Genomic DNA, 14,067 nt, shown 5'->3' with positions numbered 1-14,067 from the left:
ACAATTGGGCCACATCCAACAACTTTGGCCAATCCCTCTGTATGAAATTCACATAGTGTTGAAGATAAGTCTCCAACAAAACATTTACTCTGTCGGTTTGGCAATCAGTTTGTGGATGCTGCTAGTGAAAAAGTTCAAGTCTCACCCCATCAACTTGAACAACTTTGTCCAGAATCGACCTGTAAATCAGACGTCTCAATCACTAATAATGAATTAGGGCACTCCTTAATATTTCACCACATATTTAAGGAACAAATGAGCTACCTCCTTCGTAAGGCATTCCTTGGTTGTTGGAATAAAGGTTCTATACTAGAAAACCTGTCCACCATAACAACAATACTCGCAAATCTATTAGATTTAAGTAAGCCAATATTAAAGTTCATGGATACACTCTCTCATGGGCGTTCTGGAATGGGAAAAGGTTGCAATAAACTAACTGAAGTTCTCAACTTTACCTTGTCTTGTTGGCACACTAGAAAAATATTCACATAGGTTTCAACATCATCACCCATGTGAGGTCAATAATAACAGTTCTCCAAAAGAGCTAATGTGTGGTGCATACTTGGATGGCCAGCCCATCTCGAATCATGACATTCTTACATGATTCCTTTCACAATTTCTCATATCGAAGCACATAAAGGTGATGCCCCTGAGTGTACAACAAATCTCCTTCGAGCCAAAATCACATTGTTTCCCTTCTTTAGCAAGTTCCATCAAAGTTTTGGCTGGGATCATGGGATAATCCCTCTCTAAGGCGCTCCAATAAAGAGCTATCTGGCTGGTTGATTACTGCAAACTCTACTTTTTGGCTTAATACATCAGCCACTACGTTGGTTTCCCTAACTTATACTCCATGTTGAAATCAAATTCGGCCAAGAAAACCTGTTAAAAGTATTTTGATTTTGGTCAATATGTTTTCTTTTGTCAAAAATGAGATAAGTAATTATTATATTACATTTTTTTGGTGAACAAAATTTATAATAAGCTAGAAAGAATCAAAGGGAGGGATTGCAAATAATAGTAAGCCTTCTTCCCTGTTAAACGCCAACTTGACAATATGATCAGTTTCATCATTTTCTTCTTTAGGGACATGTTCAAGCGACCAGCTCTCCAAATTCTTAAGAGTTGAACTATGCGTCTAATTATTGCTGAATTTGAAATCTTCAACAAAGATTACCTGATAACCACAAGAACTTCTAAGCTATTTGTCTGCATTAACACTCTATCATATTATCTTCCTTGCACCAACAATACACTATCGAGAATGTCCTACAATTCGACTTCGAAGACTGAACATTTCTCCAATCTATGGTTGAAACCAAGGATTTAAATTGCGGTCGCGGTCGCGTTTTCGGTCGCATTGCGTTTATCGCGGTTGCGGACATAACGGATGCTATTGCGGTCATTGCGGGTATCGCGGTCTTGAATTTTTAAAAAAATTTACACAACTTATTGTAAAATATAATAGCGGTTTCGACAGTAGCGATTTCGGATGGTGCCGCTACCACTATATAATAGCCGCTATTTCGATAACGGACCGCTATTTAAATCCCTGATTGAAACCAAAAATCCATTTTCCATTATGATCTCTTAATACTCTTCCTACACAAGCACACCTTGTGTTGACTTAACAACTCCATAAATGGAACCCTACCAAATACCCCTCATCTCTCTCTCTTTTGAAAAGTGAGGGAATATACAGGTACATTAACATACATACATACTATCTCATTTTATAGCTTGCTATACAAGCTTCTGCTTTCTTCATCGAAAACCCTAACTTCAATCTCTCTCTCAGATTCTCCAACAACTCTCTTTCCAAAAGAATAATAATTGAATCCTTGATTTCTCATCCTTAATCATTTACTATCGCTTTCAGTTCGTTTTGATGCTTTAACCTATTCCTTAACTAACGCCATTATCGTCTTTATCTACTTTTGCTTTCTTTTATTTCACTCTTTCTTATTATTCCATTTGCCTCTTCCTCATGTTCTATTCTCTAATTTGAATCCTAAAATAATGGGGAATTGTTTCTTTAAGTCAAAGAAACCCACGGCGGAGATCGCCCCCTGCGATTGCACCAGGCGTTTTAGGCCTGCTCCGGTGGCACCCACCGTCCGCTTGTACGGTTCTGCTTCGAGTCCAGTCGCCGCCTACATCAGGTTCGCATTGCTTCACAAGAACGTGTCTCTGCAGTTGGTTCCCACCGAGGGCGACACACTGGTGCTGGAGATCGGGTCTGAAACGGTGTCGGGTCACCGGGAGACGCTGCTACAGTTCATAGAGGAGAAGTTCCCGCACCCGCCGCTGAGGTTTGATTTGGTAGAGAGGACGCCGTTGGTGGTGAAGGTAACGCGGTTGCAGCACAGGAGCATTACATGGCACCTGGAGAGGATGGTGAGGTGGGTGGAGGATTTGCGGACGCGTGGGAAAAGGAAGACGGTAGATCCGGCGGTGGGAAGTCCGAGGATGGAGCTGAAAAAGTTGGAGAAGAATTACGCTCAATTGCTGGAGGTGATGTTGGAGCATGCTCAGATGGAGGAGAGAATCGTCTTTCCCCTGCTCCAAAGAGCAGATCCAGGTACCATCCATTCCATCAAGTATTGATATATGGAAAGTAACTCCAAATTTTTAATTATTAAAATATTCATCCAAATAGTATAATATTCAATACATATATAAAAAATAAATTATTATTTTAATAAAACTATCTAACTATATACTTTCAGTAATAATAAATTTTAACCTTATGAATAATTTTAAAATTTAAATAATATTTTAAAAATATTTTATTTTATTAGCACAAATACAGGTGAAAAATGACTAAAAACATGTATTTTAATTTTAAAAAGTAAGTTATAATTATGTAGGAGGTAATTTTCGTTTTTATATATATTTTATGCAAAATCATTTAAATACAACAAAATCATTTTTTAAAAATTAATCCATCTTTCAAGAGAATGTAACTTAACTATAATTGATAGGTTCCGATCATATTTATTTATTTTTATTATACAATGCCTAGAATTATTTATAGGCCTTCCTCAACCTATAAATAAGAGAAAAATACGTTTCAAACACATTTGAACCCACATCCTCCTACATTGACAATATTACACATACCAATCTAGTTAAGACTCAATCAATATTTTATGTATAAATGTGAATAGATTTAATTTTCACATTATCGGCTGGAGCTTGGAACTTGAACAGAATCTTTTATCCATAATTTGGTTGGACCAAATCTAAATAGAGAGAACTTTTTTATTTTAATGTAAAAATGGTTCTAATTATAATTGATTGCAGGACTATGTAAAGCTGCAAACGAGGAACATGCAAGGGACCTGCCGGTTATGAATGGCATCAAAGAAGACATGAAATCCATCGGAGTTATGGACTATGGGACCCCTGCCTGCAAGGAAGGCCTCTCCAATCTTTCCACCCGCCTCAAATCATTACAGGTATTATATAAATTTACTCTCCTGCAAAATGGATATAATATATATATTATGATACGCTTGATTATGTGCCATTTTCGTTCATATTTGATTTATCCTAGTGTTTTTGGGGAGGTATAGAAACACTGTAAAGAACATTTTGATGAGGAGGAGAAAGATGTACTGCCATTGTTAGAGGCAACGGAGCTGAGTGGAGAAGAAGAAAAGAGGGTATTTGAAGATTGCATTGAGGCGATGAAGGTAACTCATTCACATTTATTTAACTTTTTCCTGGAAGGCCTACTACCGTCAGAAGCTATGGAGTATGTGGACTTGATCATGAAATGCGGTGACAAACAACTAAGAGCCTCTATGATTCAGATTATTTCCAATGCTAAGTAACACTTGTGATGTTACCTCTAAAGTCTAATGAGTAGAAAACCATACATGCATACACATGTCAAATACAAGACTGTAAATACAGAAATGTCTGCGTGCAAACAAAAAAAAAATGGGTTAGTTCGGCTGTGCCATATGTACCTTTTGGAGATATTAGATGGATAAAAATCAATATTTGTATCTATATAAACTAATAAAAGTAAGATGCAAATGTAATAATGTTGTAAGGTAGAAATGTTATACTCCTGGTGCGGTGTAGCGGCTGTGGGTTTGTTTTATACCTGCATGGAGCTGTGTTGGTTTGGTTGGATGTTGCTGAGAGCTAGCTGTATATATGATTTGTTAAGTAGGGTGTTGTTTTCTGGTGTTTTGGTGGGTAAGGTTGTTGCTGTCTCTGTGGGTGTGGGTTGTCCTATGGCTCATGTGTTGCTTTATTGCTAGTAAGAGGTTTCTTATTTGGAACATGAGGGGCCGGTATTTATGGTTAGTGGTGGTGGAAGAAGAGTGTTGATAACTTTTATGGGTGTCCTTAATATTAACATAAGGGGAAGGGGGGGGGGTTGGGGAGGAGTGTGAAAGATTGAATAAGGTGATGGTGGGATTTGAGGGTGGAGTCTGCTGTGTTATCATGGCCGCTTGGTTGCTGTGATGCGAATGAGGATGGTGTTCTAACATGATTTTATCGTATGGCATGGTGTTTAACTATGTTTACTTTCTTTGTATTATCATATCTTTGGTGAAGTGTGATTGTTAACTGTTGTCCATTTCTATTAATAAATTTGATTTAGTAAAATATATATTTGCAACTATAATCCATTCTCACGAAACCGAATTTTACCTGACAAAATGAAAACCATTAAAATTTTATCAAAATGAAATCTTCTTCTCTAGTTTTTCTCTATCATGTTTTTCGAGGGCGCAGCCTCATCCATCCATGGCCGCCGGAAAACCATTGTTCTGCTTTGTTGTTGTGAAATCGAAAAAGGGGTGCAGCCTCATCCATCCATGGCTTTCACCTTCGGATATGTTTGTTGCCGGAAACCAATCTTCTACCTTGTTGTGAAATCGACAAAGGTAAGCCACCTTGCTACTGAATGTGGAGGTCATGCCCTTCGGGATTGTGGGGCGGTGGCCAGGACTGTTTGGTCTTGTCTTGACATGCAGTAGCCTATAGATCAAAACCAGTGTGAGTTGGGTGTTTGGCTATCCTTTATGTAGGAGATTAATGGTGCCAAGGTGTGTATGCTCGTTCTCTTAACATCATGGCTTTGTGGCATGCTCAGAATAAATTTGATCATGAAGGTGTAAGACAAACGAGCAATGCAATTGTTACCTTTATTCTTAGCTATGCACAAGATTTTGAGGCTTTGGGTGTATGTCTCTCTGTCAACTGGGTTGGTTTAGACATTAGTTGGGATCCTCCTCGCGTGCCTATTGTAAATATTAATTTCGATGCATCCTTTCGCGTATATCTACGAATGGCTTTTGTGGGAATAAAAATATTTATTAATTTAATCAATGAATGGAATCATATAATTTAAGGAAAAAAATAACAAACATTCGTCGTAGATGATGAATGATAAGCTCCATCAACACAACAAAGGCTTTAGTCTTAACATCAATAGAACATCATGACACGTTGACAATTGACTTTTATCACAACTCAAGCACGACATAACTAGAGTGATTATAAGTACTTAATACAATAAGAAAAGTGGCGAGTAAAAATCGACAAAAGAATCAAGTATTCACCAAACTAGAGAGGACGACAACAAAAACATCCCTAAAATCACTTGTAAAACTAATGTTACATGCATAAACAAGACTAAAAAATGTGCTATAAGAGCAGACAACAACTTTTAATATGACTTCAAATCGACTCGTGAAATCATTTATTATTCTGAAATACTCTCAAAACAGAAACATATTAAGAAGTTAACGAAGAGTCACTCACTTTTCAAGAAAAATTATTAGTAACTGGTGGAGTTTTATTTTATCCATCACAACTTGTGAAGACAACAAATATACCCACAAAATATATTTGCAAACTGAAAAGAAAGAAGTTATGTAAAGTAAATAAGAAAAATAAAGAAAGAAAGGGCCGGTGAAAGGGAGAAATAGGTGACATCACCGTTAGGCAAAACAAAATATGAGAAACAAACACTTGAGAAAAAAGAAAAAAACATTTTCCATTGCATAGAAGTTAGATATATTGAAGAACGAAGAGTTAAGGATTTGAATTTTAGGCATTCAACCCCTGCAAAAAAATAATAGTAAAATAATAGTTTAAATCCTTAAATTTTTGTAAAATTATATATTCCCACCCATTTATAATTAATTTTTGGCACACAATGGTCAGGCCCAATATCATTCCAACAAATGCTCTTAAAAATTGTAGAGGGAATGGAAAACACCAATACATATTCCACCAACAAATAAGAGAGAAATACAAAAACAAGATTATGGCCGAAGTCTATATTTAAGTTGTCCATTAGGTTGATGTTTTCTGAATATTAATTTAATTAAAAAATTATTTTAAAAAATATTTTTCTAAAAATAATAATATTATTATCAAACTTCTTAAAGTTTCAATTTTACCATTCTAACTCAAATTAATATGACTTTTAATAATTTTTTTACTATTTGCGTCATTTTCTAACTTTCCGCTTAAAAGTTAACAGCATAGTATGATGTGGGCGTTTGGAATGAAAGCTTCAGATGCTGCAAATCAATGTTGGACATTTATTACAAGGCATTCATAAAATTTACTTTCATTTTTTATGTTTAAATTATACAAATATAATATTAATTTTTGGCACACTCTAAGTGAAGAATTATGTATAAAATATATTTATTAGAAGTTCATATAAAAAAAATTTCAATCCTTTTTGTTTATTTCTTTTCTTTTTCTTTTTTAAATTTTCTCTTCATAATCGTAGCATCAAGTTAGCCAAATATGAAAAAAGATGAAAGTTGACACAAATCAAAAGACTCCAGCAAATGAGAAAAGAGGCAATCTGGCTTCCGAAAAAGTTTGGCTTAGGGAGGATGACCCTCTAAATGATGATAATGTGAATATGAATTTGCTAGATGGTGAAAGAAGGTCCTTTAAGGACATGTTAATGAATTTCGTGTGGTGAAAGCAATCAATGGATGAACTTTTGGAACCGACACATTGATATGAAAGAACTTAGCATTATTTCTCTTAGTTTGCTTTCTTTTCCCTTTAGAGGGAGAAGCAACAACTAAGTTAACTTTTTCCTTTTCGGACAGCTAGCTGTCATTCAACATCAACTCAGAAGATTGTAATTCCTTCATGAGTTGTGTAAGCGTCAATTTCTTGTTCCCAAGGTTATATGAGGCCTTAAGGTCAACAAAATCATTTGACAAACTTTTAAACACAATATCAGTTTGTGTGTTTTGGTCCAACTTGGCCTTATTGTCCTTGACCTTGATAAATTAGGTCATAAGAGTAATCGTATGATCTTTGACGAAAGTGTCAGGTTTTTGCTAAGCATTCATCAAACTAGTTATCACGAACTGTTGAGCCAAAGCAGCTTGACCTCCGAACATGTCCTCTAGTTTGTCTAACATCGCTTTGGAGAAATCACCTCTCCAGTTGCTTATATAAGGTACTAGTCATGCTTGCCAGTATGTAGCAACAAGTTATCTTATCAGATTCTTGCCAGCGAATTCTTACCTCAGCATGGTTGTCCGGAGGGCATTTGCTATCAAGAACTAACTTATGTTTCTCACAACTTATGACGATGTTGATAATCCTCTTTCATTCCTTATAGTTGTTTATGTTTATTTTGTTTTTAGTTATGATGTTAATTAAGGGAGTTGGTGTCATTTTCGAATTGTAAAATAAAAATAGTCCATCCATTAATTATCTTTGTAGTAAGAAAATATTTTGAAAAATTATTTTACAACGTACGATATGCATTTAAATGATGCATGCGTCTTACATTAAAGCCTAAAAATATTTGTAAGTCGTTGCACTAACCCATTGAATTAAGTTACCGTTGATAATCTTTATCGACTAGTAAGAACATGGATTTCCATCCAATTAATACGTGAACCTAATTCCTTAGGTATTCACACATACTAATAATTGTTTCACGTTAGGTCATTATTCTAACTTAAGTAGAGCTTCGTGGGAAGTTACTTAACTAGAATAATCTTGAGTGCATAACCATTAACTCAGCACCCATCATAATATGTACTACGAATGAGTTGTTGTGGGGCAATCTTCATGACTAACATATAAACTAGTTTTCAATCTCCTATTGAAATCCACATGATAATACTTACTTTAGCATCCTGGTTCTGGCGGGTACAAAGTTTGACGTGTAGCTCTGAAATAGTTTAATTGGCGAAGTAGTATTCGCCCAAGTATATCTTTTGGCTTACAGAGTGGGCAGATTCTATTATGCATGTAAGATAATAGTAGTCTAATATCAAATTTCCATGTTGGTTGGAGTAGGATGTCAGATAAGTAATAAGGTACTATGGAATGAGTTCATGCCTAAAGAGGATATGCGACATTTTGTTTGTAGCACAGTGCAAGTTGAGTTGCAAGGTAAGCTGGTTAGGAACCAACTGAATATAAGTCTAGATAATTAGAAAAAATGGTACTCAATTAGGTTTCTCAGAAGTTGTAGACCTTTGGAAAAGACAATTCAATAAAGATATGACACTCATCAAGTTTTAATAAGGACTTAGGTTATGGATATTTAGGTTAGAATTTTCTTCTTTCTTCTAAAGTATTGTTATTTAAATATTAAGGAACCTAAGGTATTTCTTTCTCCTTTAAGTTGGAGTTGTAAATATAGATATTTGCTAGTGAATACCCCATGCCAAGGTAAGTATTATGAATCTTCATGTTAAAGTTATGAAAGATTAAGTCTGAATAAGTGCATGAATAGTAAAATAAATAAGTAAGGCTTTATATGAGGTTTATTTGGGTTTGAGATGATGGTAAATGTTATATGAATGAGTTTTAATGGTGTTCTTCTATTTTATAAGTAGTGGTTGTTGTAGTTTCTTGTTGGATCTGAAATTCAAGCTGCTATATTTGGTTGTCAGATGAGACCATAAGCTGACTCTTGCATGTATATTATTCATATGTGACATTTATGTGGAAATTAATTGAACTATGAAACTGAAACTAGAAAAGTATAGTATATTAATTATGCTATTGTATGAATGTTTACCGAGGTCAACACGTATAATTTGTATGGAATCTTCTAAGTTTAAGCATGTGATAAGTACTGTGATGTTGAAGTATGGTGGTATGGATACATCTGGAATGTATGCGATGAGATGTATGTTAGTTTAGGTGTATGTTAGTGAATTAAAGTGTTGATTCTTAAATGATGTCAATGCATGAAAGGTCTGTCAAGTGAGTCTGTGTCTGTTCACTGCAGTGGAGTCTAAAGGGGTTTGTCGGGACTAAAAACATGAACTCGGATATGAACTTTTGAAGGAAAAGTCCATGGCCATGACACTCTTTGAAAGAAACTAAGGACGATGATTACCCAATGAGGTTCTCTACGTGTCTTAGGACGATGATGGACAAACCTCACGATACGTGAGTTTATGCAAATCTGTATCGTAAACATGTCAGGAAAGAATAGCTTTTGTGGTGATCTTTGAAAGAATAACCTTTGTGGTGAATTTTGAAAGAATAACCTTTATGGTGAACTTTAAAAGAATAACCCTTGTAGTGAACTCTGAATGGACATGCTCTTGTGGCATAATATGTTAAACCCCATTTATGAAGTGCTTTAATGGAATTCCTCGTGGTGGGTTCCATATGAAACTATGTGGCATATTCTGCATAGCCTTTAATCTTGATCAGAAAGACTGGAATGAATTAGAGTATTTGATGAATTTAGGATAATGACCAAATAAACTTAAAGAACAAACGAAGATTGATATAGTTTGAATAGATAATGAGATGGATGAGCTCTCATTGAAAGAACAAATCTGAATAAAGGTTACGTCTAATAATTTGAAGAAGGGCATCTTTTTATAAACAGTAAAAGAAAAGGGTTAGTCGAAGCTAAGATTAGGTATGAAAAAAATTTCAAGCATTGGTCTACAAGGAATACGAGTAAGGAACTTTGATCAAGATGAGTGTAAAAAAGGGTCTCGAGATAATAAAGTTATTGATAAATGATGGTAATGGATTTAGACTAGGATATAATAGATAGAAGGAATGGATGTGATTTCAAAAATTTGTGTGATGTCCATTGTGATAGATCATTGATGTTGAAAGAAGATGAGCTGGCAGTGATGAACTATCTGGCACTTTATGGAAACAACGACTAAGGTTTAAGTGGCTATTTCTCACTGAGTTTTTGTGAACTTACATGAGTTATATTTTATGTTTCAGGTTGAATGTGAATCTGCGCTAGGAAGAATGATACCAGAACTATGCCAAGGATCAACGTATTAGGTTATTATGTATACAGAGTAAATCTTTGGTGGCATGTTCAAAGTCTGAATATTACTTAGAAATTCATACTTTGGGATAACTATAATAAAATATGATCTAAATTTAGACATTTTTATAATTAATTTACCATTTGATGCAATTGTATTTATCTACTATATATACATATGTAAATCAGTTTGAGCCTATGTGTAGTTAAGTTGTAATTAATCATGAATGTATAGATAGATTAAGCTTTTGTTTGTATTTGTGTGGTAATACCTAAGATCTAGATTCGACAAATTGGATCGGGTTGAGGGTGTTACACTTACCATAGGGAGCGATGGGGTAAAACTTGCTCGAAGTAATATCATGCCATCATACATAGACCATTGATGGAGGTTGCATGCCTAACTCACATGGAAAATTCTAATTTTACAAAAAGAAAACATAAAATTAAAATCAAACTTGCGTGGAGATGATAGTTCACGATCTAATTACATAACCCAAAATTTATGAAAAACTTAAAATACACCCAATCTAAATTCTAAGAATTACAATTTTTGGCAAAATTAGTTTATTACATAAATAAAATAATTCCATACATTCATCCACATATATCACAATCGAAACATGCATACAATTTAAAGAATGTCACATATTATCTCAATTTAATCAAACATGAGAAAAAAAGAGAGAAAATCCGGTATCGATTTATAATATAAACATATCATAATCTGACTCTAATACCAATTGTTGAAAAAATTGGTTAAGAAAATAGTTATTTTCATTTAGTGGAAGTTTATAATTTTTTTCTTAAATCGAGCCTATTGTGATATTTATAATAATAAACTCTAACCAAAATATACTTGTGCTTTGTGCGATGCGAATTAAAGTCGATCCTAGCTTTCAACTGAATGGTCTTCTCCGCTATCATTGAATCACAAATTACCTCAAGTGTGGGCTTAAGTAACACGAACCAAATCACATAATGAAAAGTTTTATTTACTTCCAATAGGAAAGTAAATCTTTTCTATAACCAATAATTGTACGTTTTTCCTAGAAAATAGATTTTATTCTTAGAAATAAATTTTCACTACTTTCTGGCAGAATAATAACATATGAGCAAGTGTGTCAATTGCTTAACCGATAATTCTTATTTATAGAAAAACGATACAAGAGTTTTGTTTGAATCAAACCTGATTAAATAATAATATTTTAATAGAAAATACAACTTTTACTCTAAGTAGAAGAGGTAGGGCAACAACACCCTTGTACAATATACTAGGTTTGTCGCCTTGTATTTTTACAATAATATTTATTTTATGTTGTCTAAAATTTAATTAATTAATTAACTAAATTAAATTTTCAATTAAATAACTTCCTTAACTCAATCCCAATTTGGTTAAAGTCATAACAATTTCACCGTAATAGAATCTATGAGAAAATATATTTAATTTCCTTATTCAACAAATCTATAATGGCTAATTAATTTAATTACATTTCCGAATTTCAATTATTTAATTATAATTAATTAAATAATAATTCGAAGAACTTAAAACTAATTCTCAAGTAATCTTTTGTGCTTAACGAGAAAGCACATTCACTGCGGATGGTGATACATGCGATCTATCTCTCTTCATCGTTTTCATCCATTTCATATTATTGTTCTACATGTAATTTGTTTTTGGTTATCTCGAGCTAGCGGAGAGACTGGTTGAACATATATAATTAGGGCTCAAATAATTTGTAGTTATGTTCCAACTTTTCACCTATTAATTACAACATTATTTAGTTGCGAAGTTATTCCACTAAAGTATCATAATTGAGCTCTCCCTTATTATATACCATGATGAAAGCTACTTAATAAGTGTTTGTCCAATGACCTTTTCATCAGTATGTAACCCTCATAATATATTCTTTATCTCTTTGGGATAAATCTGAACTTCTAATATGATTCTTTTTTATCTTATAGTAACTATTAATCTTTCTTCATGAAAAGCTAGTTTCTATCAAATAGTAAAAAAGTCATTTATCATAAAGACAAATGACACGTGATCATATTTACTTTTCATCTATCATATAATGCCGATGAGAGTATATCATTTACCCTTTATTGGGCTATGAATTCCACTGTTGTGGAATGATGCTACATATTGCAGAAGTTGTATACCCAAGACACAGACTTTCGGTTCCTTATCTATTTGAACTAAAACTTTCATTTACATCAAAGTATACGAGTCACACATACATAGTTCATCATCCCCTTAGGATTAATATATTCCATACTATGAATGCCACAAGTGAATGAATTCATAAACGGATCTAGGTACTATTTTACTTGACTAGCGTCTGATGTACTATTAGTCTAGTTAGTCACATTTATATCTCTATCTTGTAGGATTCATTCGCTCCGATACCTAAGATAATGTATCTCCTTAATTGGACTTGATAGGTACCATATTAGTCTTTCAATTAGTTTATTCATTTTTTATTAGTCTAAGAACATGTTTAAGTTATCTACTAAAATAAGTTGCCTTTCTTTATTATGATCTGATCACATAATATCACTTAGTATTGGTTAAATGTTAGATAATCAATAAGTCAATATTTGCTTTCATTTTGCTTTGCGTGTAAAAACCGTTGAAGACAATATACAAAGATATTCATGAAACTGATGAATATTCTATTAAACAATTTGTTCGAAAAATACAAATACATATAGACAAAAACACTATACTAAAGGCACTAGATCCCAACACTTGCCACTTGGTCGACCACACGACCATTCCAGCTCCTTTCACTTTCGGCTACGTGGCATTACAGGGCAGTGAGTGACCCCTCTATATATACCTTAGGGCATGAGGGACTTAGGGTCCCTCCTTCTTCCCCCCCAAAAAAACCTTGTGTATTATCAAGCTTCTCTTTCCTCCTTCTCTCCTAACACTTGAGCTCGGGGCTCTTCGCTTGTTACAGGTGAACTGGCATTTCACTCCACCACTTTCTCATCGCCTTTCTCCTATCAACAACAATAATAAGTTTTTTTTCTTGAGTTTCAGGTCTACAATTTAGGATTTAAATCGAATTTCAAATTTAAGGTTTAAAGTTTATATCAACTTTCGAATTTTAAATTTAGGGTGCGTTTGTTTGCAGGAAAACATTTTACGGAAAATGTTTTCCTAATTTTACGGTGTTTGGAAGCCTGAAAACATTTTACACTTGTAAAATGTTTTCCAAGACACGGGTAAAATGGCCTCAGTTTAGGGAAAATGTCTTACCAATTTCATTTCCGTAAGACATTTTCCGGAAAATCCCTCCCTCCTTCGGTCCTTCTCCTTCGTCAATCTATCTTCCCTTCACGAATTTGCAGGATCTAAACATCCCAAAGTTGGCCCATCGTCGATATTGTAAGTATCCCTTTCTGTCTTCCCCTTCTGGTAGCTTGCAATTGGGAATTTTTATTGTTCTTTCTGGTATCCCCTTCTGTCTTCCAATATATGTCAACAAACAGCTGCTTGCAATTGGTTGAGACAACTTCAATTCCAGCACCATGGCTTGAACTTCTTCATGTCTCGTCAGTTCCAAAATCCCTAATGTTAACGCTAGTCATAGTTCCTTTTTTCTTTTTCTTTTTTACAAAGGGGGCCACAGTTTCTAGATGAAATTGCCACTAATTCCATTCCAATTCACTGCTGTTAAGTGCCGATCATCCCTCGAATTTGCTCCTTTTTACTGCAATTTCATCCATATTTATCGTACCAATCCATCCAAACATCAACTACTTGCCGTTCT

At 34.2% G+C, this 14,067-nt stretch overlaps 1 protein-coding gene across 1 annotated transcript; it reads left to right on the top strand.

Moving 5' to 3' along the window:
- The first annotated feature begins 1,696 nt into the window (after positions 1 to 1,696).
- Positions 1,697 to 4,629, top strand: LOC105779712 (hypothetical protein). Its single transcript, XM_012603603.2, has 3 exons — positions 1,697 to 2,581; positions 3,307 to 3,461; positions 3,579 to 4,629. Exons 1-3 carry the CDS (start codon positions 2,020 to 2,022, stop codon positions 3,837 to 3,839), a joined length of 978 nt encoding a protein of 325 aa, XP_012459057.1. The 5' UTR covers positions 1,697 to 2,019; the 3' UTR covers positions 3,840 to 4,629.
- The last annotated feature ends 9,438 nt before the right edge of the window (positions 4,630 to 14,067 follow it).

This window comes from Gossypium raimondii, chromosome 4, assembly GCF_025698545.1.
Source record: "Gossypium raimondii isolate GPD5lz chromosome 4, ASM2569854v1, whole genome shotgun sequence".
NCBI classification, from domain to species: Eukaryota; Viridiplantae; Streptophyta; class Magnoliopsida; order Malvales; family Malvaceae; genus Gossypium; species Gossypium raimondii.
Note: the sequence above shows the minus strand (reverse complement) of the source record. Positions and strands in the feature narration are given on the sequence as shown.